This window comes from Ochotona princeps, chromosome 26 (assembly GCF_030435755.1).
Source record: "Ochotona princeps isolate mOchPri1 chromosome 26, mOchPri1.hap1, whole genome shotgun sequence".
In the NCBI taxonomy this organism is placed as follows: Eukaryota; Metazoa; Chordata; class Mammalia; order Lagomorpha; family Ochotonidae; genus Ochotona; species Ochotona princeps.
Window position 1 is genome coordinate 5,232,651 of NC_080857.1, and position 25,707 is coordinate 5,258,357.

Consider the following 25,707-nt stretch of genomic DNA (forward strand, 5'->3'; position numbering starts at 1 on the left):
GCATTCCCATCCCGCAGAGGGTGGGAAAGAAGAGAGACGGTGCCTTGGCTGCCTGCAGGCTGAGGCCACAGAGACCCTGCCCATGAACACCACTACCGACTCTGAGCTAGTACAAACCTTTCTCACACGGCTGTGGGTGAGTCGATCTGAAATGACTTCAGAGTGTTCTAGAATTAAGTTGTTACATTTTAGCTAACGGGTGCTTGCTTTCTCTTCAGAAAGGGGAGAAGGAAAGGGCCTTGTGCTGCTGGCATGGGAGTGGGGGTGATCAGCCTAGGAGTCAGCGCTCCCTCCAGGAGGGTACAGGACCCAAAAGGACGCACAGGACCCACAGGACATGTATACCTGTGCCTAAGCATATCTGCACCGCCATGCCTCGCTTAACGATATGGATGCTCTGAGAATCACTTGGCTAGGCAATTTGTTTGCTGTGTGAACATCACAGAATGTAGCCACACATGCTCAGCAGGCTATAGCATCTCACGGCCACACAATCTCACCTGGGCGCTGTTTTCACCCAAGCAGTGCGGGACTATCGTTGTCAGTCCTGTCCCTGGGGAGGCCTTCAGGATCGATAGCTCAGTAGGAGTGGGCACACCTGATGCCCACTTACATCTCTATGCCCGATTCTCCAATGAAAGGAACCAGGGCTCCTTGAGGAAGGGAAAATACAAAATGCACTCTTAAACACAACTAAGAAAGTAGTGAGGGGAAGACAGGAGTGGAGAGATAGGCTGTAAGCACAAAAGCTTCAAGGAACCGGACGCAGCAACTAAGTTGTTGCTAAGGCTGCTGCGTCCAGTATTCAAGATCCGGGGCCTGTGCTGGGCCCCACTTATGGAGCTGCAGAAGCCGAAAGCCCTCCGGTTGGGCACATGGGCTAAAGAGTTTTGCATGGGAATCTGAGCAACACAGGGCCAGGCAGAAGGGGTCTGTCCCTGGTTAGGGGCCACCCAGCATAGAAAGGAGCCTCTAGAACATCGTGCCCAGCATTCCTAGCCAGGGCTGCAGCCCTGAGAGGAGGCGGCAGGGGGCTCAGCCTCTACATCCCTGTGGCCATTCTACACAACCTGCCCACCCCAGTCCCCAGGACTTGAGGGCTGAAGCAGCTCCACTTCAAGGTGTTGCATTCCAACTGGGACCTGCTGGATCGCCCCAGACCTGGGTCCCTGACTTTGGTACCTGCTCCTCCATTGGCTGGAGGAGAAACTCAGGACAGCTGGTAGACCACATGCAGCACTGAATGAGCAGGTGCAGATGGGAGGAGCATCATGAGGGCAAAGGTCAAAGAGGAACGAACAAACTGACCACAGAGGAGACTGGATGTAGTCCATGAGCAGGAGCCGAGACACACACTACAGCTGAGTTAAATCCTACGACTCAGTGTGTTCCTAACTATAATACAAACTTAAATAGACTAGGAAAGGCAGTGACCAGAGAACAAGATAAAGCTCCTGTGAGTGCCAACAGGTTTTTACAAAAATCACAAAGGGCCCAGCATGGGGGCACAGTAACTAATCCTCTGCCCGCTTTACCAGCATCCCTTATGAGCGCCACTTCAAGACCCAGCTGTGCCACTTCTGATCCACCTCCTTGCTGTTGGCCTGGGAGGCCAGTGGAGACTGGCCCAGGTCCTTGGGCCTACTCCTAGACCCATGTGGAAGGACCAGGAGGAGGCTCCTGGCTCCTGACTTCAGATGTGGCCATTTGGGGAGCGAGCCAGTGGATGGAGGATCTCGTCTCTGTTTCTCCTTCTCTGTAACTCCGCCTTTCAAAAACAAATAACATATTCCAAAAAAAAAGTAACAACAAAGATACCATAGAAGGGGAAAAAAAATGAAATCAGTGAAGTTCAGGATAAAGAGCAAAAAGGCCAAAAAATGAGGAAATGCAGGGGAGATGTACACAGAAGAGGACAGACCTACCCTGCAAGGCTGGGGAGTCCAAAGAAACCTGCGGAAGGGACGTGCGGGTTTACGGCGGCCAATGCACTGGCTGACAGCACATGGCTTTTCCAATGCAGAGGGTACACTGGGCACCCACAGAAACACATGGATGAAGACCCAGAAGGGGGCCATCTATGTAATCTATGAATGCCAGGGATGGAAAATGCTTAAAGCTTCCCAGAAAGCAAAGTGAGAAATGGAAAATCTTCCACAGAGCATCAGGAATCCGACTCAGCAGCAGCAAGGAAAGCGTCCTGCGAGTTCTGTGCCTCCTATCCTGGGAGTTCTAACGGGAACAATTTTGAACCTAGAACTCCACTTCCAGTGAGGAATTCTGAGAGCAGGAATTCTCCCAGTTTGCTTCCTGTGTACCTCTGCTTAGGAAGTGAGCTGAGCCGTGGGTGGCTCTGAGCCACAGAAGCCATGAAGGCAGCCTGGGGCAGCTGCCAGAGGAACTGGGCTGCTGGGGAGAGAAGACCGCACGTTTCAGAAAAGAGATAGCTTTCCAGGGCAAAAACTGCTGGGAGGGGCTCAGTAGAGCAGGTGCAAAGGAAAAAAGAAATTCCAGGGAAAAAATCCTGCACAGCAGTTCATCCAAAGAGGAAGCCAACAATGAGGCTGATGCTGTAGTGCAGCAAGTTAAGCCCCAATTTTAGTACCAGGGCATATCTCAGCTGCTCCACTCCTGCTCCAGCTCCCTGCAAAAGGTCTGGGAAAAGCAGCAAGGATAGCCCAAAGCCCTAGCCATGACAACTCCTGGCACTGGCTGGCCCACAGCCCTAGCCATGACAACTCCTGGCGCTGGCTGGCCCACAGCCCTAGCCATGGCAACTCCTGGCGCTGGCTGGCCCACAGCCCTAGCCATGGCAGCTCCTGGCGCTGGCTGGCCCACAGCCCTAGCCATGGCAGCTCCTGGCGCTAGCTGGCCCACAGCCCTAGCCATGGCAACTCCTGGCGCTGGCTGGCCCACAGCCCTAGCCATGGCAGCTCCTGGCGCTGGCTGGCCCACAGCCCTAGCCATGGCAACTCCTGGCGCTGGCTGGCCCACAGCCCTAGCCATGGCAGCCATGTGTGAAGAGATTCCTCAGATGCAAGACCTCTTCTGCTGTCTATCAAGTAAATAATACCTTAAAAAAACCAATTATCTGTTGTTCCGTTAAATATGTTTTTTTAAGTCATAAGGCAAAAACAAAAAAAGAAAGAAATGCCTGTATCAGTCGTCTTACAAATATGGCGTTTATCAAGCTGTTTTAAATCTTTGCCAATCACAGTGCTAAGGATCATTCATGACTCTAATTCTAGTGTTCTGTGACTATTATAGAATCTATTGTGTATGAGTGAAGGTGACAGCTTTCCTTTTGATTACTGTCGACAGTCCTTATCAATACTCTTACTGAACTATGATATGTTTACTTTTCATCTGATGAAGTGCAGAATTAAGCCTTTCAGCAAAATACAAACTAAAAATGTTATCTGAAAAAAATGAAAATTACAAAGAATAAAACACCACAAGCTTTAAGCCGCTGACAAAGGGAAAGCAGCGAGAAGCCCCCGCTTTCTGTCGTCCAGCCCGTTCCACTCTGAGCGATCCCTGGGCAGCAGGCCCTCGGTCTCTGGAGAAGGAACCGTCCCCCAGCCCTGATCCTTCACATGGAGTGACACGGACATCCAGCCAGCATCCAGCTGCGGGTGACACATCTGGTGGGGCATAGGGAGCAGCTCCAGATGGCAAACACCCCAGCATAAGGTCAATGCACCCCACCCTGCCCCTCAAAGGTGGCAGAGGTGATACAGATGCCGACAAGAAAGGAGGGACAGACGGTCAGGAGTGACCCACCTAACCAAATGAGGAGACAGAGTGCTGAGAAAGAACCAAGCAGAAAGATGCCAAGGTGCAGACTGCAAAGCCAAGCCAGGAGCACTTTAAGAAATGCGGATGGGCCACTGGCCTGGAGGTCAGCGCTTTTGGCTTTGCATGAAGACATCTGTGACAGGGACCAGAAGGTGACCCAGGCACTGGGCAGAAATGAACCCTGCCTCACCCAGAATGCGGACAGAGTCATGGTAGGGATTAAGGGAGTTTGTTTAAGGAGTACCCCCAGAGTGGTTCCTGGCACAAAATCAGCACTGGCTTACATAGGGATTTCATTAAGCATCTACCTATCAGGGAGACGTGGGGCACCTGGTGTGGTGCTTAAAGACACTGCTACGGGTGCCCGCATCCCATAGCAGAGTGCACAGATTTCAATTCCACCTCCACTTATTTTTTTTAATATTATTATTTTATCCATTTGAAAGGTAGAGTTTCAGAAAGAGGGCAGGTAGAGAGGAGGGAGAATCTCATTTGCTGGTTCATTCCCCAGATGGCTACAAGGCTAAGCCAGGCCAGTCTGAAGCCAGGATCCAGGACTTCCAGCTGCATCTGCCACTCGGGTGTAGGTGCCCAAGCACTTGTCTGATGCCTTCTCTGGTGCACTGGCGGGGAGCTGGATTGGAAGCCAACACTCAAATTGGCACCCATTTTGGAAGCTGGCATCCCAGGTATCAGCCTAAGCTCTATGCCACAATGCCAGCCCCTTAGCTCCACTTCTGATTCAGCTCCCAGCTCATGAAGTGGCTTTTTTTTGGGGGGGGGGATGGCTTTTTAAAAAATATTTATTTTCTTTTTATTGAAAAGGCAGATATACAGAGAGGAGGAGAGACAAAGATCAATCTTCCATTCACTGATTCACGCCCCAAGTGGCTACAACAGCTGGAGCTGAGCTTATCCGAAGCCAGGAAACAGGAGCTTCTTCCAGGGCTCCCATGTGGATGGATGCAGAGTCCTAAGGCTTTTGGCCATCCTCGACTGCTTTCTCAGCACCCAAGCAGGGAGCTGGATGGGAAGCAGGGCTGTCGGGATTAGAACTGGCACCCATATGGGATCACAGCATGTGCATGGTGAGGACTTTAGCCACTGGGCTACTGCGCTGAGCCCAAGTAAATATTTTTATAAAAAATGAAATTCAAGCACAGATTTTTCATCATTTGTGAACTTTCTGAAGATCCCTTGTGTCATCTGATTTGTTACAAAATGTGTGTGTGCTCATCTTAAAATAATTGGTTAAATGTTCAATCAAAAGATATGCCAAGCATAGCTACTTGAAGGAATACATGCAAAAGCAAACTTGTATCGAGGCATAAACTGTTAAGTGCCATTCCAGAGACTGCTGAACAGGGCAGCAGAAGCCAGGAGGAGGTCTGAGGTGAGGCAGGCTCTCCAGAGACCACAAGGAGATCGTGCCCTTGGCACCGTCTGCAAAGTGTGGAGTGCTGGGCCCACCTCTAAGGCAGCCTGGGCACTTGGCATAAACTCTGTGCTGGTGGGAAGCGAGCTGTTGTTTGGTAGCTCCATTCTCACTGTGGAGGGAGGGGAACAGGGCCAGGCTGTCTACTTTACCTAAGTGAAGCTCTGCCCTGCCTGCGGGATCCAGGAGGGGGTGGTGCAGCGCTGGCCCTTCCTGGAACTTTGTGGCCCTGGAATGCTTTGGAACCTGGTTGGGCTCTGGCCTTGGCAATGACACGGTAATTCATGTAGAAAATACTGTATTCAAGTGCCAGGCGGAGCCAAGGACCATGAGAGGTGTAGGGCACAACACAGGTGCCCAGGCATGTTGCATGCCTGCAGGGAGCTGACCGAGGTGGCTGCCACTTCATGATGGATGCTCCGCTGGGCAGGCACCGTGTCCAGGAGCCAGTGGAGGGGAGCAAGGTCAGGGAGATGTGCCAGCTGTGCTGGGGTCTGAAGGGAGGGCAGGAGCAGAGGAGGAAGCAGCATGTGCCAGCTCGAAGGGAGTGAAGCTGCAGCCGAGCTGCAGCCGAAAGACATCGTGAAGGTCTGCAGGTGCCAGGAAATGATGCCAGCGCGATTGGAGGCTCTGTTAGCTCTTGAAGTCTCCGGCTACACAAGCGCTGGGAATGACTGAGCAAACTCCCACCCTGTGGAAGTCGTGCTGCTGGGTCCTGGTGCTGCTGTCAGGAACCCCTCAGAAAGCTGCCTGAACCTTGGCTTGTCTCATTCCACAGCTTTCTGCCCCTTACCCCTCTCACATACACACCCACTCACCACTCTCATAGGCACCGAGTATTCACAAACATGCACCAAGTACACACACACCCCAAGTATACACAGTCACACCATGCACACATACCAAGTACACACACATACCAACTATACACACACTCCAAGTATACACAGTCACACTACACACACATACCAAGTACGCACACATGTGTACCAAGTACATACACACACTCCCACCAAGTACACACATACACCTGGGAACTTGCTGGAACAAGCTCTTTGGAGACTGAGGCCTCCCCAGCAGGGTGCCCACCACATCCAGCCTGCAGACCCACCCTTCCCGGCCCCAGTCCCGGCTCCCACCTGGCCCACAGGCCCTGCCCAGCACTCTCCTTCTAGCTGAAGGCCCAGGTCTGCTCTTGGCACTGCCCTGCCCTTCTTCCCACAGCAGTCGCTATACGTCATCACCATAGAGCTCAGACATCCCCGTGCAAGATGCCTTCTCAAACCCTGACCTTGGTTTCATGGAATGTTCCTCTCTTGCTGTACTTCCCCCCTCACCATTTTCCAGGCACACAGGTGTGGCTCCTTGGCCCTCCCTGTGCTTAGCAGCTTCCCAGATGTGTGTCCAGAGGTTCCCAGGTGTGCGCCACAACTGCACCACCACCTGATTGCCAAAGGGCTCAAGAGAAGCCTCCATCACCCCCACACCTCTCCCTGCACTGGCGGTAACCAGCCCAGTTCTGCTGGAAGTTGCTGTGGAGGCTGCAAGCTCTTCTAGGACCCCTGAAAGCACTACAGAATGTACATAGCTGGTGACCAGCTGTGGGGGGAGCCTGCTCACCCAGGCTCGGCCTCAGGGGCTGTATTCTATGTAGCCACCCACTGAAGTTCATGGGCCCCCTCAAGCCTACCTTCTCAGGGGGCTGGGGACAGTTCATACCAAGGAAGACATTTCCATAAGCGTGGCTGCTGCCAGTAGCCTGTGAACCCTGCTCCTCCCCAAGGTCTCTCAAACCCTGATCTGCAATCCTAAGGGCTAGACCTCACTTCCCCCCCACTACCACACCCTCCTCAAGTGGAGCTGCCCCATCAGGAAGCGGGTTCGAAGCATGCCAGGCTCCAGCAGGACATGACATTTGTTAATTTGCCCAATTTATTTAGGGGTCCCCAAGCCCTCACAGATGTAGCACTTAGCGTGTGTTCAACGAGCGCTCATTAGCACCGACTCAGAGGCTCGCCCCTTGAAGAGGTCCCACTGACAATGGGGCATTTTTCATCACAAGGAGACCATGTCAGAGGCGTGTGCTTCTGCATCTGGCCCAGAGCCACGCACGGAGCAGCGGGGTCACACCAGCTAACCTGGCATGGTTGCTTCCAGCAGCACCCTTCTTCCCTCTCCCTTCTGGACATCTCCCACACCAGATCCCCCTCACTGCCAGGAGCACAGCTGCTCCGACTCCAGAAGCTGTGCACAAACATAGGCTGGAACTCTCCAGTCACGTACACTCTGCACGATGGTGTGTCCTAGAGGTGGGGTGAGGGCGAGGGACACTCGGGACGCAGCCCTAGTGACAAATCTTCAGGCGGCTCTGATGATGCTGCCGGGCCCCCTGCCAGTCCAGCTGAATCCTAAGACCAAATGGGGGTCACAGAAATCAGCCTGTGCAAATGGCCCTTGGACAAGTCACCTTGGGTGAGTGGCACCCGCTTTCTCAGTTAACTGAGTGCCTATTGGGCACCTGCAGCCCTGCCCTCAGTGGGCTGCGGAGCAGCTGGGAAACAGGTACTGAGTTATGGCAGTTGAGGCTGGCTCCCGCTCAAAGGTTTACCCCAGACTTAGCCTTCAAGGGCCAGACAGGCGCTGTTCTAAGATCTGCCACCCTCATGGCTCACTCAGATGGCATTAGGCTCCTGTCTTGTCCCAGCATTTTTTTCCTGAACTCCCATCCTCCAAACCTGGCTATCTTTTGAACTGCCGGAAGATCCCTGTCATCTGAGCCACACAGCCTCCTCCTGCCCTTGCACTGTCCAATCCCCTCCCCACCATACATTTCCTGGGTTTCCACTCCCCCCCCCCCCCCGCCAGACTCTACAGCATCTCTGCTCCCTCCCAGGCTCCTCTGGTAAGAAAACTTTTACAGGTCATGGCTAGACAGAACAGCACCCACTACCATATGCGTGGGTTGGATAGTGGGGCTGGTTGGGTTGAACTGGCTTCAATGTATGAGAGTTGAATGGGATATGGGACAGACTGGACCAGTCTGCTGCACATACTGGCAAGCATGGGAACCAGGACAGGGGGCGGGCCTGGTGAGGGCTATTGTGGGTCGCTCTGACTAGGCTGCAGCTCCCACTGGTTTGCGTGAGGGCCGAGTGTGAAGTGGGTAGGATTGGGCTGGACTGCAGCATCTACTGGTTCACGTGGAAGACAGGGCTGGAGGCAGAACTGACCCAGCAATTGCAACCACCACCATTTGCATAGGCTGATTGGGGCGACAGTCTGTGCCGGACCCTGTACTGGCAGGTACACCCAAGAATCAGGTCTGGATCACCTCAGACGAAGTTTCTTTGGGATCCCTCTAACTGAACTGCTGATCTCAGGACTCCAACCATGAAGAGAAGTGCAGGTTCCATGGTTTGACCATGAAGTGCATGTTTCAAAGCCGAGCCTCTTCAAAGGCTCAGAAAGAGCAGTGGACAGCATATCCAGGTACACATGGAGGACATGGTAGTCCATCAGAACCGGCAGGGAATACCTGGTACCACAACAGAGGAAGGACAGGACAAATTTATCATCTACTCTAGCCATGTGTTGGCAGTGAATAGCTGGGCAAACGGAGACTCTAAGGTGGACTGTGTCAGTCAGTGGATGCTGAAGAAATTTCATTGTGGTTGGAATTGTGAGACGGCAGCAATTGAGAACTGTTGAACCATCAAAACCACTTGAGCAGTGCCCTCAGAGCATGCCCTAGGTTGGGGACCCTGGGATGGGTGGGAGACTGGGTGGGACTTCTCCCTTTATCTCTTCCCTTACCCCAGATACAGAAAAAAAGAGAATATGGAAAAACAATGGTCTTACTCACTTTCCTGTAGCCCTTGACCCTTTGTGCCCTAATCAACTATGTAAAGATTATAAAAATAATAATTCTAAAAAGGAAAACTTCTGCAGACCACATGCACTGAGCCTTCTTGAATACAGAACGTTTATTTGTAACTGGAGCAAGTTTCCACAGGAGCCATCTCCTGGCCTCAAACTGCCACCCTTTGCCGGGAGCACTTCCCCAGGGAGCCATGGGGCCATCTCTCTCTGCAGCCAGACGGATCCAAGCTCCATCCCTGGCAGTGTTCTTCCATCAGACCCTTTCCTCCTTAAGCGTAGGTGGCTGGGGTCCGAGGAGTGCACGGTTAATGTGTATTGCTGCACGGAGTCTCACGACAGCCCCGCGGAGTGCTTGGAAAGCAGAGATCAGTAACACGGAGGGTCTGATGGAGTTTCTAGCACATAGCCGCATGGTGCTCAAAGCTGCAGGCATGCAACAGCTCCCACCATACCCCTGACACTGTGGTGGAAGAGAACAGAGGCGGCCAGGTGGCCCTGCCCTAGCAGTAATTGAATGATTCCAGCTTGGCTCTCTAAGCTCTGACCACTCCCACAAATCCAGCCCCCGACCATGCTAAGGTTGGAAAGCTATCCTGACCAAGAAATGCACCAGCTGTCCCCAGCAGCCCTGATGAAAGCCAGCGCATGCAGCCCTGCTCTCTGGAACACACAATGTGCCCAGGCTGCCGCCCACTCACTGCGCCAGGCACTGGCAGGGTCCCAGACAGACACACAGCGACACAGCCCATCTCCCTGAGCTCCAAGCTGGCAGCGGCTGACTTCACGCCCATCCCCGTGGAGGGCCTGGGGAGAGGGACAGGGGTTTAAAGAGGAGTTCCAGGTTGAGGGGGCCTGAGCAGCACCCTGGTGAGATCTCTCCCCTTGGGCAGGACAGGCCGACGAGCTGAAGGTGAGGTCCACTAGGCAGAGCCATAGTTGTCTGTTTAACAGAATGCCTGAACTATGCATGCTCAAATGACATGCTCAATCACTAGCAGCCATGCCTTGTTCAGGAAGAACACATTTCAAAGTGTAATTCAAGTAAAATGAGGTCATGTTGCAGCACAATGGGTTCAAACCCTCTGACTGTGTTTCAGATGGAGACCAGAGAAGGAGACCTGGATGGAGACGTCCACATGAGGACAGAGACTAGAGCAGCACAGCTACAGGCCCAGGAACACCCAGAATGGCCAGTGATGCGGCCAGGAGCCTGGCTAGGAGCTGTCCGAGGTAGCAGGGCCCTACAGACACTGTAGCTGCCACTTCCTGCCTCCAGCTCTGCTTGTAGTTTGATTGGCACAGCCCTAAGAAAGGCACAGAAAGGCTGGCCCAGGACGTGAGATGAACAGCATATAGCCCCAGGCAGAAATCGCCTCCCACCTGCCCATAGGGCGAGTGTCTCATCACGGGACACTGACAACTGCCATCTGCAGGAGCTGGCTAGGTGGCGCAGAAAACCGGCCAACCTTCAGCTCCCACCCTGTAGTCCCAGGCTTTTTCAGTCATTCTGTGCCACAAGCCGTACCCACATGCCATCCCCCCACCATGTCCCCTGTGGGGTTGCTAAATTCGTGCTCACGAACAGGCTCCATGGGCAGAGCGCAATGCTGTGTGTGCGTGCATGGCAGAGGGGGTAGGCGCTATTCTAACAGCCAGGGGTTTAATCCAGAAAAGGAAATCAAAACTCAAAGACCATGCGGTCCTCATGGCCTGCTGGCTCTGGACTCAGAGGTGGGTAACAAACAGATCAGTCTCCAATCAGGTTCCTTCAATGTCAAGCCCCAGAGAAGGTGGGATTCTTGGCTGGACCTTCCCAGTGGGCTATTTTCAGCAGCTAGTCCATGCAAACAGATGGGCCAAGGCCAAAGGTTTGCTCTATTTAAGTGGTGGCCAGTGCAGAATTCTAGTGTGCAAATGTTAATTCAACTCCCACACTGCCAAAGGGCTCTTTCTAAATCACAGACCAGATCAGGTGGCTTCCCTGCACCCAAGCCCTGGACACAGGTAGCTCTTGTTGCTATGAGCAGAATCCCATTGAACGACCTCTGAAAACCTCTGAGACTAGCTAACCACTGCAGGTCCCCAGCGGGAGTCCGCTGGCCACCCAGGGCTGAGACCAAAGCAAGGAAATATGTAAGAACAGTACACTTCCACTGATGAACCTAGCTACTTCCAATTAATTCAGTTAATTAACTAACTAAAAACACTTTAGGGATGGCTGTTCTGCCTGGCAGCTGGGATGCTCGCTTTCCCTCTCAGAGGAATTCAACACCCGGCTCCGCTTCTGACTCCAAGCTTCCTGCTAGTGCATACCTGGGAGGCAGCAGCGGCGGCTCAGCAGCAGGGCCCTTGCCACCTGTGTGGGACACTCAGACCAACTCTGGAGCTCTGGCTTCGGTTTGCCTCAACAACAGTTGTGGACTAAAGCAGCAGGTGGAAGGTCTCTCTCTCTGTTGTCTCTCAAAGTAAAACATTTCCTAAAGTCTTCAAACAGATTCTAACGTTAGGATTTCCCCTTTTAAAATCATTTCTCATCCGATGGTGATAACAAAGTTCGGAAAAGGGCAATCGGGTAGTTTCACACCAGTTCTCCAACGAGAACATCAAAGGGCTGACACCACGGCCCCTGTGGCCACTGTGCAGAGAGGGTGCCGCCCCCCTCTCCCAGCCCTGCATGCCCATCCTGGTAGCTTGTCCTGGGGACCACGCCCGAGTCAGGAGAGGTGGCTCTCACAGCCACAGGCCCCCTCCTACCCAGCTGCAGCTGTCGGGACGGGGGACCCACCCCGATCGACTGCTCCGCTGCTCTCCTGGCTATCTGGGTCCCCAAGGAGATGGACTTTGCTTTTCTCTAAACACAGATTATTTCAGATTTACAGACACAGAAACAGAGAGATGGATTTTCCACCTGCTGGCTCATTTTCCCACATAATCACAACAGCCACCACTGGGCCAGGCCAAAGCCAGGAGCCAGCAAGGCACAGGGGCCAAGCTTGAGCATGCACATGTGCAGGGGCCAAAGCTGCAACTTAGGAGGTGGGGACCAGATGCTCAGAGGAGCCAGAAGGGAAAGCCTGAGAGAGAGAGAGAGCACGCTGTCCTGACCACTACCCGTGAATCCAGACCTCCAGACTACTTCTTGCTCAGTTCCCACACAATGTCAAATCCTTAGAGATGTAAAGAAGTCCCAGTTGCTCTTCTGGGCTTTCATGCTGCCTTATTTTGTCCCTGTCTCTCCGGATGAGGCCAGAGTGCAGATGGGCTTGTAGGATGCCCAATACCAGGCCTGCCACGGAGCAGCAGTTAAGCAGAAAGCTCTTTCCCAGCTGAGTGGGTGGAAGGTGACACGCTAGCTGGGCCGCCTGATTCTTGTCGCCCCGTGTGCCCACCCAGACAGGGAGCCTTCAGCGACAGTGTGCATGGCCGCCACCCTCTACAGCTTGCAGGCAAGCAAGGGAAAGGGGTGACTGTCCAGGGCTCTGTCTTCGGAGGAGCCTGTGAGCAGCCAAGGGGCAGCTCCTTTAACATCTCACAGAGCAGGTGTGTCTCCCTCGGGGAGGACCTGAGTCACAGTTTCACCTGCGGGGGCAGAGAAAAGCCTGGGAGCTAACAGTCAGCAGGGGAGAGCAGCAGAGGGGAAAAGGAGGGGAGACGAGGAGGCAGCGAGCGGAGGGGCCAGCCTGCTTTCTCAGGGACGCACAGTGCCCGGGGCCCACAAAGGTTTTTCTTTCAAAATTCGAAGGGGAAAAAATGAAATTTGAGGTAGAAGAAAATGTTTTAATATATTACACTAATATATTATTCATCTTTATATCAACTCAGTCAAAAGAGATTTTAGAATTTTTTTTTTAAGAAGGGGAAGCAGCTCATGATGGCAAAAGCACCCAGGAAAGAGAGAGTGGCTGGGGGAGGGGCAGGAGGGGCTGTGGGATAGGGGTGCCTGCCATAGGCGGGACTGGGTCCTCACCAAGCTTAGCTTTCCACTTTGGGGAAGGATAAAGACTCGGGGGCTGAGGTGCACGGAGCTCTACTTCCACTGGCTGGGGGGCAGCTCAGGGTCTTAAAGTCAGAGGGGACAGGATGTGTTTGCGATAGGACCCCCTGGCCACACCCCATTCTGCTACCCACCAAGGACCATACCCTATGCGGGTCACCAAAGCTCCCTGGTGGCATGTAGCCTGCTGCGCATTCTCCTGGTGTGAGAACCCACTCGTACAAGCACCCTCCCCACCCTGAATGCAGCTGGCCCTAGCGGCAGATGTGCCAGGGGGTGCACCACATGGCTTCTGAGACTCGAATCTGACAGGTGATATGAACATATGCCCTACCCTGGGATGTGTGTAGGAACCACAGCTGCCACACCTGCCACAACACTGAGAAAACCAAGTGCCGAATCCACACGGGCTGACGGAGATGACTCGGCCCCCCACCTGTGCCCCCAAATGCTGCCAGCCCCAGTTCCAATCAGATGATGACCTCACAGTGAGACCTCCAGTAAGGATATGCGAAGCCACTCTGGAGAGGCTCTTGACGACAGTAATGAACACTAAGCCTCAGTGCTTTCATCTGTAAAATGGGAACAAGCAAAGGAACTATTTACTGAGCTACCGTGCAAATGACACGGAACAGGACTCCCCACAGAATGACGAAGGCTATGGTGACCTGGGCAGGTGTGCGGCTCAGGAGTTTAGACGACGTTTTAGGACAGCCATGTCCCACACTGGAGTGCCCGGACTTCAAGGCCCCAATCTTGATTCCAACTTCCTGCTAACGTGAACCCTGGGAGACAGAAAGGTCCCTGCCATCAACATAAGAACTGTGGATTGGATTTCTGGTTCCTGGCTTCTGCTTGGCTCAGCTCGGCTGTTGCAGGTGTTCGGGGAGAGAACACACATGCAAGCACTGTGTGTCTGTTCTCCCAGTGTATCTCCGTGTCACTGTGCCTTCTGAACGATGACACTGCCTGGTTTTCCAAAGAAAGACAAGGCTGAGAAAGGACACACAGATTGTCCAGGCATCACACAATTACAGGTCTGTCCACGCCTCCAGAGTTGGTCCCTGAGAACAGCCTCACATGGGAGGTGCACAGCCTGCACACAGCTGTGACAGCCAGCAGGATCTTGTTGAAGGATTGACACACCAAGGTGGCATTTTAGACTGTCACCAACCACAGGCAGGAGACTCTATGAGGTTCCTCACTCACGAAAACAAAAGGAACTGAGGTCAGACATTCAAAATGTCTTCGTCATAACCGCCTTGCACAGCTGTGTGGCACACCCACACGTCTCCCAAACGGTGCCACCACCCCATCGTCTTGGCTCCATCACTGGGCTTCCCACATTCATCACAACAGTCCATAATGTGTCTGCCAGCTGCAAGCTGTCCCCACTGCAGCAATGCAAGGGCACCCCAACATGACTTAGCTTGTGCAAATATCTACCAGGTTTGAAGGGGGGCTGGCAAAGTTTACAAACAATCACTTGGCGTTCTGCAGGGCTGTGGGGGCGGATCTGAGAAGCAGAAACTGTTTTTTTCAAAGCCCTTAAGCTTTCCTGGACTCCAATTCAGCTGGCAGAACTGTCATCAGCTTCTCACACGTCAGGGCAGCCTCGACTTGACAAGGCACAAAACTGCCAGGGCAGTCGGGCTATTCCGGAAACTTGGCTGGGCCCGGCATCCTGTAAGCCCCGTGTGCCATGGTATTCCCTGTCCAGTCACTGCCAAGTCCATGACCAATGACCAGAAGCCAAGCGAGCCCCATCTTGTGGGGTACTGGACAGTGGAAAGAAGGAGCCGCAGCCCCCAACAGGATGTCACACGGTGGTCTGGGCTGCTCTTGGGGCACAGACAAGAAGTCCTGAGAGCCAAGGTGAAAGTGTGGATTTGCTAGGACCCTCTGTGCATGCCAACACCCCAGGGGCTCCATGCAGAGAGCCCAGCCCAACTCTCATGGTCACTCTGCCCTGGTATGCTTTTGCCAAATACCCTTCTTGTCCATATGAGCTGTAGCAGCCAAGGAGCAGACAGGAGGCTGGCAACCCCAGGGTCAGGCCCAACCCTCATCCTACTCCGGGCGGCCTACCGCACAAAGAGACAGCCGTGTCCTCCCACCCCGCTGGCAGCAGGCAGCTCTGAGGACGATCTGTCCACTTCCAGGTGGACCCATGCCAGTACTGGGCATGAGCTGGCCTCAGAGATCACGTGAGCCAGAGCAATGTGGTCCCCCCAGCCACAGCCCCCTGTGGGTGGTGACCTTGGGCCGCCGCTTCGCCTCTCCACGCCAGCTTTCGGTTTGTTGACCCGCTGAGTGGGACCTACGAGCAGGAGGAGCCAGACTCCTCTCATGGGCCAGTGTGCCGGGACGGGCAACCCTCCAGAGGGCGGCGGCTCATCCCCAGGAGGCAAACTGCCCAGGTGCCCTTGACATGATTTGGCCATTAGCCCGTCTTGAAGGAGGCTTCCTGCCAGGGCACAACTTCCCTGAAGGCAGCCAAGAATCTGGCTCGTGGGAACACGCATTTTTTCCTCTTCTCCTTAGCAATGAGAAAGTAGACATGGAGGCCAGAGGGTCACCACCATGAGCCCTGGAACAGTCCTGCTCATGTTTATCTGACCAACCAGCTCTGCAAAGGCCACATGCCCAACTGGGTTTGTCCATTTCAAAGCCAGAGGTGGCCCCAGGGTGGGGGGCACGAGCCTCAATAGGTGACACCAGCCTCAATAGGTGACACCAATCCCTAACCTGCCCGTGCAAGGGAAACTGGCTTCTTAGCGGCCTGGATCCCCTCAGCCATGGATATAGGTCTGCAGGCTTTGTTTTTAGGCTAGGCGCAGCCTGAATGCGTTTGCAGAGGCGCAAGGAGACCCATGGCTCGGTGAGTCAGGTCGGGACACTGCCTGCTCCATTTCCTGTTGGCTGGAGTCCATGATGGCCCGGCAGCAAGTGCTGGGGCCAGCCAGAGGCTACTTCACTTTCCCTGCATGCCCCAGCTGGGTCATGGAGCTGGGGTCTAGGCGGCAGGGCCTGGAGGGTCACTTATTAGATGCAAGCAGGGTGGGGCAATCAGAGAAATGTCATCTCTTCTGGAACAACTACCTGACAATACGGAGCTACCGGGGATCATGGAATGGGGCTGCCAGCTGTTGTCTCCAAACTCCACCCTCACTCCAACACTGCCCACAGCTCCTGGCCACCGCTGAGATGGGAGGTACCCCCTTGCCAGCAGCAGAGACCCACTCCCATCTGAGCAGGACCCATTTGACCTCACGCCTGGCCACAGCCCAGTAGCACTACTCTCCCTGCAGCACAGCCCCATGCCTTTGTTTCCGCCTAGAACGTCTCTCCTCCTGGCCTCTGACTGACAGCTTCCTACTCCTCTCCCAAGGCTTGAGTCCAAAAGCCTGTCCTTGCCTAATCAGATCCCATCTTTCCTGCCTCCACCTGCTCTGGGCCCACCTGTCGCTCTAACAAGTTGCAGGGGTTTCAGGTTGGGCTAAACACCCGGGCTGCCCTGCTTATACTCACCTCTACTCCACTCTGCCTAGTGACCCCTCTGTACAGCCGTGGCCGACGTGGCTGCCCCAGGAATCCCAAAACAGACAGATGCAGAGAGCAAAATGCTTCCTGCCAAGAGAGTCAAGGACGAGGGAGACCTGGGTAGGTGTGCGGTGTCCGTGGCCCCTTCTGTGTTGACACACGGCTAGGCAGCCTGGGTTCTGGGGAACCTGACACCACCTCCATGTGCAGGCCATGTCTCGCATCTCCAAAACACCACATATTCTCCCCATCATGCCCTCAGCTCTCCTTGGGGGACAGATCTTACAGGTGGCTCACCTCTTCCTCCCACTCACCAACGGATGGATATTTCTGAGCGTACCTGCTTAACTCAGGCTCCTGAAGAGAAATAGACCAGCATACCTCCTCCTTGGGTGAAAAAGGCTGGATTCACTGTGTCACCTGTGTAAGCATAAAACAACCGTGGGACCTAAAATCAGAGCTACTCGCGCCACAAGGCCCGTGCTGAGCCTTCGTGCAGCAGGTACCCTGAGGGAGCACGAAGGAGGGGCGGGGGGGGGGGGCAGTACAGCTATCTGCTCTGTGCCTTCACAAGACACTGGGGCCTGAGAAGCTTGCAGGCACCCACGTCCTGCTGAGGGCCCCTTGGCTGCTCCACAACATGGCAGAAGGGCCAAGAGCATGACAGGCTCGCCTTGCTTTCTAACAATCCACGTGGGGTGTGGGGTGTGCAGTCTCGTGGGATGGACGCTGTACAGATTGGAAGGTGGAGCCTGCACGTATGACCAAGCCACTTTTCATGAGGCCTCCAGCACATGAGTGACAGGGCCTGCCAAGTACAGCAGGTGACAGGCCCACCAGGATCCAGGGGGCTGAGCAAGCACTCCAGCCTTCTAGGACCATGAGGATAATCTAGTCCTCTGGGACTCACCCTGCGACACAAGGTCTGCAGGCAACATCACAGCGTTTGGGGACCCAGGGCACTGAGTCCTGCCCTCATAGGTTTAGCACAATTTAATTGGTGGGCTTGCAAACAGTTTGTAGGACAGAGAACAGCGGCTCCTCATGGTCAAATCCCACCCACCAACCATTCTGCCATGCCGCTTGCTCCACCCTGGCTCTGTGGCTCTCAGAGGAAATGCCTGGATTTGGATGGAAGCCAATGTAGCTAGAAGAGAAAGCATGGGACAAGTGTGAGGAGGGAGGGGAACACTACACAGGGCCCCGAAGGTCACGTTCAGAGCCCTGTTGTTGCTCCAAGGGATGCCAGGGAATCAGCAAGATTTGCGAGCAGAGGAGAGGGCAGATGTGGAGGTCGGTGGGTGCCCAAGGGAAAACAAGCTTCGGAGACAGAGGTGGAGGCCCAGCAGAAGGGTCAGGAAGCAGACAAGTGCTGGAAGGGCAGGGGGACAGGGAGACATGGAGGCAGGGAGGCAGAGGATGCAGCCAGCAAGGCAGGAGGCTGTCCTCCGGGTGCGTGGCCAGGAGGGGGCCTGAGGACCAATCACAGAGGAACCAGCCCATCTCAAATTCCATTGCACCTGCCCCAGAGACACACCTGCGGCCCTCCCCTCAGGTATTCTCACTCAACACTGGCCTAGGGACTGGGGCTTCCACGGAGGCAGCTCTTACGTCAGACTTGGAAAAAACACAGCAGGACAAACTCTTGCTCTGGCAGACACGGAAGTCAAAGAGGGCATGACAGGTGAGGGAAGGTCACAAGCCCACAGGTCTCCAGCTAGCCCTTCCCGCAGCTCGGGCTCCTCCACAAGGCCCAGCCTGTCCCCACATACTCTACAGATTTTGAATGCACCCCTTTAAAAAAAAAAGGAAAGGGGGTTGCATCGCAGGCCGGCTGAAGTAGCTACAGCACACTGGCCAGCAGGTGTCTCTGTGCCAGCCATTGCAGGGCCTGAATGGCCTAGCCCAGAGCCCAGCTCAGCTGGCTTCTGCGAAGCTGCTGTTGGCTACATTTGTCTGAAGGAAACAGGACGAGGGGTGGGACAAGGAGCGGAGGGGCCACCAGACAGGGCTGGAGAGGCACGCTCGGGGCACAGGAGGAGGCCCTGCACAGGCACAGGTGCACACAGCACTCTCAAACCTCCAGGATGTTTTCCTGCAGGCTGCAGGGCAGGCAGCCCTGGTGCAGATGTGGCACCCACATGGGACCTGCGGATGGAGGTCATGTTGATCTGATTGGGGAAAGTGACAGCAACAGCCCTGATACTTGCGCGGAGAAACCAGGCAGGGTTTTCCACTCCCACCTCTCCAACGGGAAACAGGATCCACGGGCTGTCGTGGGCACCTTCAGGTTTAAACCACGTAAAGCTGGCCTCACTTTTCTGGCAGTATTCGATACAGCTCTCCCAGCCAGGTCCAGGGAACTCCATACAGCCGTAAATCATTTCAAGCCTGCACCTTCTATGCCCAAGCACACTCCCTTTATTTAAAAACCTGGGGCATGTCGATGCTGATCACCACAGCAAGCTGACTGCCATGGTCACCATATTCTGAATTAAAAGGGATCAAGAACCCAGGGGCAGAGAGTGGTGGGAAGATGGCAGAAGGAAGTGGTGAGCTGGTCAGCAGATCCCCAGACCTAGACGGAGGTGAGCAAATCCAGGCTAGAAATCCATGACAATAAAGGGCCCGGGCACTCCCTAGTTGCTCCTCCACTTGCTGATGCTAAATGAGGCACACTTAGCCACTTGCCACAAATGATGAAGAAACAGACCCAGCTAGGACCGCATTGCCACACCCACCACCCCAACCGCCACCACCTGACCCTCCTCTTTAGGTCCTGATATCGCTTGGAGATCCTGGAGACCTCTCCCCTAGCAAGCGGACTGTGCCTCTCCTTACCTGCTAGCAAAGGCTAGCTGAGGCACAGGTGTTTAACCACACAGTCTCGGCACACAATGACAACAAGAAGACTTAAAAAAAATTATCCTGTGAGTTAATTCTGGGATTCTTGTAATGTATGCTTCCCATGTAATGAGTCTCCAAGAACTGTTCATAGTGATCACAGACTTGAGGCCCTGCCCGAACACCTCTGTCTGGATTCTCTGAACACACAGATTGGAGCTCTGGCCCACAGTGGATGCCGTGGGACACCTGTGCTCTCTAGGGGTGAGGACAAAGATGCAGACTCCCCAGGCCTCATGGGGGAGGTGCAGAGTTACCCCCATAGGTCAAATCAACAAAAACAGTCTCCACAGGCTGTGAAGACACTACACATCATCTCAGCTAAATCCCAAAGGACTTCTCCAACTCTCTGCCCTTGCTCGTGGGTCAGACAGTTGGTGAAACGGGAAGATTTCTGCATATAAGCAGCTCAGCAAGCCAGGAAGTGGAAAAGGGTCCTAGGACTTGCCTGCAGACGGGCAAAGGCAGGCATGGGAGCTGTTCCCAACTGCCGGGTGACAAAATTGGCCTGAGAATCATGGCTGCAGCCTGGAGTGGGGTGACGGGGCAGAAGCGTCCCTGCGGTGACTTCCCTGTACTGTCCGGGACGCAGCAAGCACTGGTCCTGGACATGATGGCCACTTGGCCAGTCTACAGACCCAGCAGCAGCTACGCAGCTGAGAGGGCACTTCTCAAGACCATAACCTGGAGTGAGGACCTCTCAATTGGAAGCTACCAGGAAAAAACCCTCCATTCCCTCCTAAGTCCTGGAATTTCTCAAGCAATGTAGATGAAACTGTTCTGCCCAAGGCTTTGTTTCTCACTGGTTGTTTTAGCGAGGACTAACCAGGGCAGAATCCTTCCAGAAATTTCTGTTATGTAACATCCCCCAAAACATCCAAGGGTCACTCCCCACAGAACTCCAAGGTGTGCCTTCCCCCAAGGAACTATAAATACTAGCCCTTTGGGGGGTCACCCCTGCCTGATTATTTCTGAATCTCTTGGGGAGCATCATACAGATGGCATCATGAAATCCAAAATCTAACACACCTGGGATCCTGTCACTAGCCGAACCGTCAGCTCCAGTTACCAACACCCAAGCTTGTGCTCTGTTCATCAATGCTAGGAAAGACACAATCTGGTCACCAGACACGCTGCCACAGGGGCAGGCACACGACACAGCACGGGTTGACAAAGACCCTGGCAGAGCACACAGCAAACCTTGCTCTGTACCTGTACAAGCCTGAGTGAGACACGTGGGTGCCCCGAGCCCAGAGCCCGGGTCTCTCAGGTGAGGGGTCAAGGTGAGTGTTAGTGGCTGGGTGGAGCAGAGAGCTCAAGACAGGAGCGCGGTGCTGGTTCTTTTCTCTTGCCCCCTCTGTCGCAAAGTGACTGTCTCCCCCGGAGGCCTGACTGCAAGGGGCCCTAAGGAGGCTGCACGGGGCGGTGTGTCAGCACCACATGGATGGCCGGATGACTTCACACCTGGCTCTAAAGAAAGCACTCTGTGGGCAGTCACGATGTGGTCTTCCTCCTCTTCTTCCGGGAGTTTCCTGAGCCTGAGACAGAGCTTCACAGTCCCCTGCACCTGGAACCACACGCTCGGCCACGGAGTCCCCACGTGGGCTGGGGTCAGAGAGGGTGGGAAGGGGGTAGGACACACACCAGCAAACAGCCTCCTCCTGTTCCAGTGACCAGCTCCTTACTGCTGATGGGCACGTTTAATTGAAAATGTTATGTAACCTCCGAGTGTGGAGCTTTCTGAAGCTCCCATAGCCAGACACGTCCAAATCCAGCAGCATCTTAAGAGCGGGGAGGGGGCTGTCAGGTACCACCTCCACAGACACACACACATGCACACCATCACATCCCTGTGAACTGTGCTCTGCAGAATGGAAATGCTTGTGCCTGGCCACAATGCCAGATGACCACAGAGGGCTGAATTCCAGGTGTCCTGGCTTCTGAAGATTGCCTCTCTCCTCCAGGCACCTGTCAGGTCTCCCCGAGTATCCACAGGGCATGTGTCACTGCACTCAAACACCTCACAGCGCCAGCCACGGCTGAGACCGTGAGATGTCTAACCTCTCGAGACCCGAATGGATCACAAAGCTAGCATCTCACCGAGGCTATGTGTGTCCCATAATCCTGTTTTTCTTTCTTGAGCACTTTGAACCTATTTTCACCAGACGCCAGTCGGTGTGATGTGGCTGAGCTTCCAGAAAACTCATGTATTAAACAACAAAGCAAGCTGAAAAGAAATGACTCTGGATGGCACATTTTCATGGCAGGGGTGGTAATGGAAGAAAACTATTAAAATTAAAAAAAACTATCAGGAACAGCGATGCCATGTTTTACTGGGCAATTCAACTTTGGACATTAGGAGTAAGGCACAGGAGCTGACACCCACTGCTTTGGGGATCATGTTATCTTTTTAAAAGAAGTGGGTTGCTGAAGACTGCTGGAGCTCTTGTTTTTATCTGAAACCCCTGCAGCTCATCACCAGCGCTAAGGCGCACCGGCTGGGAGATCAACTCCCCCACAAGGCACACGATCTTCCCTTGGCAGACCCTAGAAACTTGTCAAACAGGAAAGTTTTGCTCTGGTTCTACGAATTTTCAACAGTCACACACTGGCCACGGGCTGAATTTCTGGGGAAAGCAAGGGATGTGCCCATGTCACTGGGGATCCAATTACACCTGAAAAACTCCATTAGTCTTCCCTGGATGGAGGACCAAGGCCCACCTAGCACACAATCAGGCTGCTGTCTGGGCTGTCAGCAGCAGCCAGAAGCCAGCCCAGGGTCTGAGCACCTTGTGGTCATTGGGCTTGTCACTGTCTCTCTGTGTCCATGCTCACACCCACACTGGGGGAGCTGAGCGAGCCTCGACAATTACTTTATCTACTTGCACCCTGTTCAGGCCTAGGAGGTTTTTACCTATTCAAATGTGCCTGACTGTTCTGGGGAGAGACAGGCAGGGCAGGGCAGCTTGCAGCCTTCCAGCCTGCTGGGCATCGGGTTGAGCCGTCATATTTCATCAGTTCGGAGGGTTGTCATCCCTGCACCTGAAATGCCTACCCCAGCCCAGAACCCTCAATCCGCACCTTGAGATGCAGCCTGCTCTGGGCTCAACCGGAACCTCACAGCCCCCTCCGTATCAAGCTCTTCTTGGAAAACAACAACCCGTTGAGTGCTGAGCCCTGAATCTACACTGTGTGCTCAATCAGCCCACACGGCCCGGCTCGGGCCTGCAAGCTGCCGGTTCTCATGTTCCTGGCATCACTTAGCTGAAGGGATCTGACTGGTCATCCAGGGCCACCCCGCTCCTTCTAGGCACAAGAGGCCCAGTATCACAGGGGACTCTCCTGCACCTGTACGTGGTATGTGTCAGGTCAACACCACAAGCCCTCTGGGACTCAACAGCTCGAGCAGGCCACTGGGACCAGGACCAAGCGCTTCCACAGAGGATGGACCTAACGCCAACAGCCAGTGCTGCAAACTAGAGACCTGGCAGCCAACAGAAGGCCTGGGGGCTGCCTGAACCTTTCACCCTTTCCGGTAATTCAGGACGTGTGATATTGGGCTGAGCAGGAGGGAGGGCCAGGTGAGCCCAGATCTGGCTGGCACTGCTCTGTGCCCATCTGGGATCGCCACAGCTCCCATATTTATGCCATCCACGGCAGGTAGCTTGATTCATCCTCACCCCAGGGAAGGGCTTAAGATCCAGTCCTGAGGACATGCTGAGCAGGTGGGACACACAGCACAGACAGAAGCAAACCCTGCTCTTTCCACTGGGTGCCAGGGACAGACAGAATCCCTCGAGAGTCGACACCTGGGGATAGGATATGCTCTCCCCTAGAAAAAGAGAATCAGCTGCACCCTTAGATATACGCAGGGGCCGGGAGCCACACAGAGGAGCGTCAGATAGCCAGGAGCCATGGGCTGCAAGCAGTTCAATCATGTGAGCAAGTTTGTGCATGCAGGCAGGACCTCCTGAGGCCATCGCCCCCTTCCCCGCACATAGCTAGACAGGTGAGCACCTTAGGAAGGGATCAGCTGGCAGACGGAGGACAAGTACCCTGAGCACCAATTCTGGCTCCTACCACCCAGCCCTGTGACCTTGCTGAAGTCACTCCATTTCCCTGGGGCCTCAGTTTCCTCCTTAGGGTTGGGGAGAAAGGCCGACTGACTGGTTTGGAGGCACACTGCTCATTAGTCCACTGCATATGAGCTGATTCTGAAACAGGATGCTAGCACACGCCGCTGACCACACCAGACAGGTCTCCTCCTGGCTGTGCCTGAAGCCCACAAGAGAGCACCAGGTGCCAAGGTGCGGGGGCCGGGGGTGTTCGGCCTCCAGGTGGGCCGGGACTAGTGGAGCTGAGGACGTCCCTGAGAGGCTTCAGAGGTTCCCAGGTTCTGGGGAGCTCGGAGGCAGCGGCCTCGGGTGGCGCTGAGCTGGGGAGGAGGGTGGGCTTTGGACTCAAGGCGGAGGGCCTGGCTTACCGAGAAGCGCATCCGGAGGCGGGTGGGGGGCGCACGGGGCACGCAGGAGAGCCACAGCCCTACCAGGGCCTGGGGCGCCAGAGCCAGAGGAAGGCGAGGAGGAGAAGAAGAAGGAGCAGAAAGAAGCTGCCGCCGGCTCCAGCCTCATTCTCTTGGGCAACGCCGACTCGCTGGCCGCCACCAGCTGGGGTTGGCCGCGGGGCGCTGGACCCCGTGTGCCTTACTCATGTCCCCGACCACCGCTGGCGAGCAGTGCACGCAGCCAAGTCGTGTCGGGGCGGCACCCGGAGCTTGGCTGCAGGACCTGGGGAAGGCAAGGAGGAGGGAAGGGGGGGGCAGCGTGAGAGGACGCAGAGCTGCACCCCGCGGGGGCCGGGAGCCTCTAGCACCGTGCCGCCCCACCCACCACGCCTTGGCGCCCCGCGCAGAGCGCACCGGGGCTCAGAAACTTTAGCACATGGCCAGTCCCGCGGCCGCGGTGGCCGGAGCTGCCCGGTTCCGTGCACGGCCCCCGCTCCCTCCCAGCCCTGGCTCCCGCCCCAGCCCAGGCCCAGAACGCAGCTTACCAGCGGCGACTGCGAGCGCAGCAGCGGGTTGCCCACCCGGCCTCGCACAGAGCAGTGAGTGCGCACCGGCTGGGCTGAAGGAAGAAGCGGGCGGCTGCAGGGGAGAGGCACCTCGGCGGCGGGGGCAGCGTGCGGGCCTCAATCTGCAGGTCCCGATGGGAGAGGGTCCGTGCACCCTCCGTCCACCCCCGCCCAGCAGCGCCGCTGTGACGACGCGCGCGGGCTTCCCCAACCCTGGGTCTGCGGAGCCAGTCCGGTTACCTAGCGACTCGCTCCGGGGAGCCCACGCTGACGCGCGCTGGGCTGCGGCAGCCGAGGGGAGGGGCGAGGCGGGAGGGTGGGGGGAGCTCTGGAGGGCGGGGGAGTTAGAGAGGGGGCCGCCGGGCACGGCCGCAGCTCCGCCCTCCACCCATCCGCTCTGAGCTGGGCAGGCGTGGATTCAGAAAGGAGCGAGATGCTCAGTTGGCTGCACTGAGGACGCGGCAGCAGGTGGCGGCGGCGTGGCCCGTGGAGGCCCCGGCGCCCGCAGGCGCGCGAAGAGTCCGGCCCCGGCGGGAACGCAGCGAATGTGGCCATGGGCTCGTGGGCCTATGTGACACGCTTCCACCCACGTGGCACACACGGGGACTTGGCCACACGGGTGGAGGAGGAGTCTCCCCTTCCTCGGGCCTCGCTTCCTCCTGCCTGGACATTTTGCTCCTGCGCGGGTTGAAGACTCATCATGGAAGCGCAGGTCGCTCAGAGCTCCTCCCACCTCCCTGGGAACCGTGCTTGGCTGGGAGGCGAGGGCAGCCTAGTCGCCTTTAGACGCCAGCGGTGGGTTGCCTCTAGAAACCATTAGGGTGAAAACCCAGGCCCAGACCCTTCCAGTACTTACAAGGTTTTTAAAGGTACTTAGAATCTTCAGTAAAATGGAGGCTTTGTCCCCAAGCTGCTAGCTATGCGCTGCACCCCGTGAACATGAACGTGCATTTTCTATAAGATGTGCAACCCGTGGGCGTCAGGAAAACCACCATCAGAAGGCAAGCGCCACCACCTCTCAAGGTGTCCACTGAGTGCCTGTCTGCCCGCAGGCCTCAAAGCAGAACCAGACACAGAACCCAGA

The 25,707-nt window shown here is 55.3% G+C and overlaps 1 protein-coding gene across 1 annotated transcript in view; it reads right to left on the reverse strand.

Moving 5' to 3' along the window:
- TUNAR (TCL1 upstream neural differentiation-associated RNA) overlaps positions 1-24,719 on the reverse strand; it is a 28,427-nt gene extending 3,708 nt beyond the window's left edge. The window contains exons 1-2 of the mRNA XM_058655435.1: positions 24,603-24,719; positions 24,037-24,340 (exon numbers count right to left, since the gene is read on the reverse strand). Of these exons, the coding sequence (XP_058511418.1) occupies positions 24,037-24,048 (12 nt within the window). The 5' untranslated portion in view covers positions 24,049-24,340; positions 24,603-24,719. The remainder of the gene's footprint in view (positions 1-24,036; positions 24,341-24,602) is intronic.
- Positions 24,720-25,707: the final 988 nt, after the last annotated feature.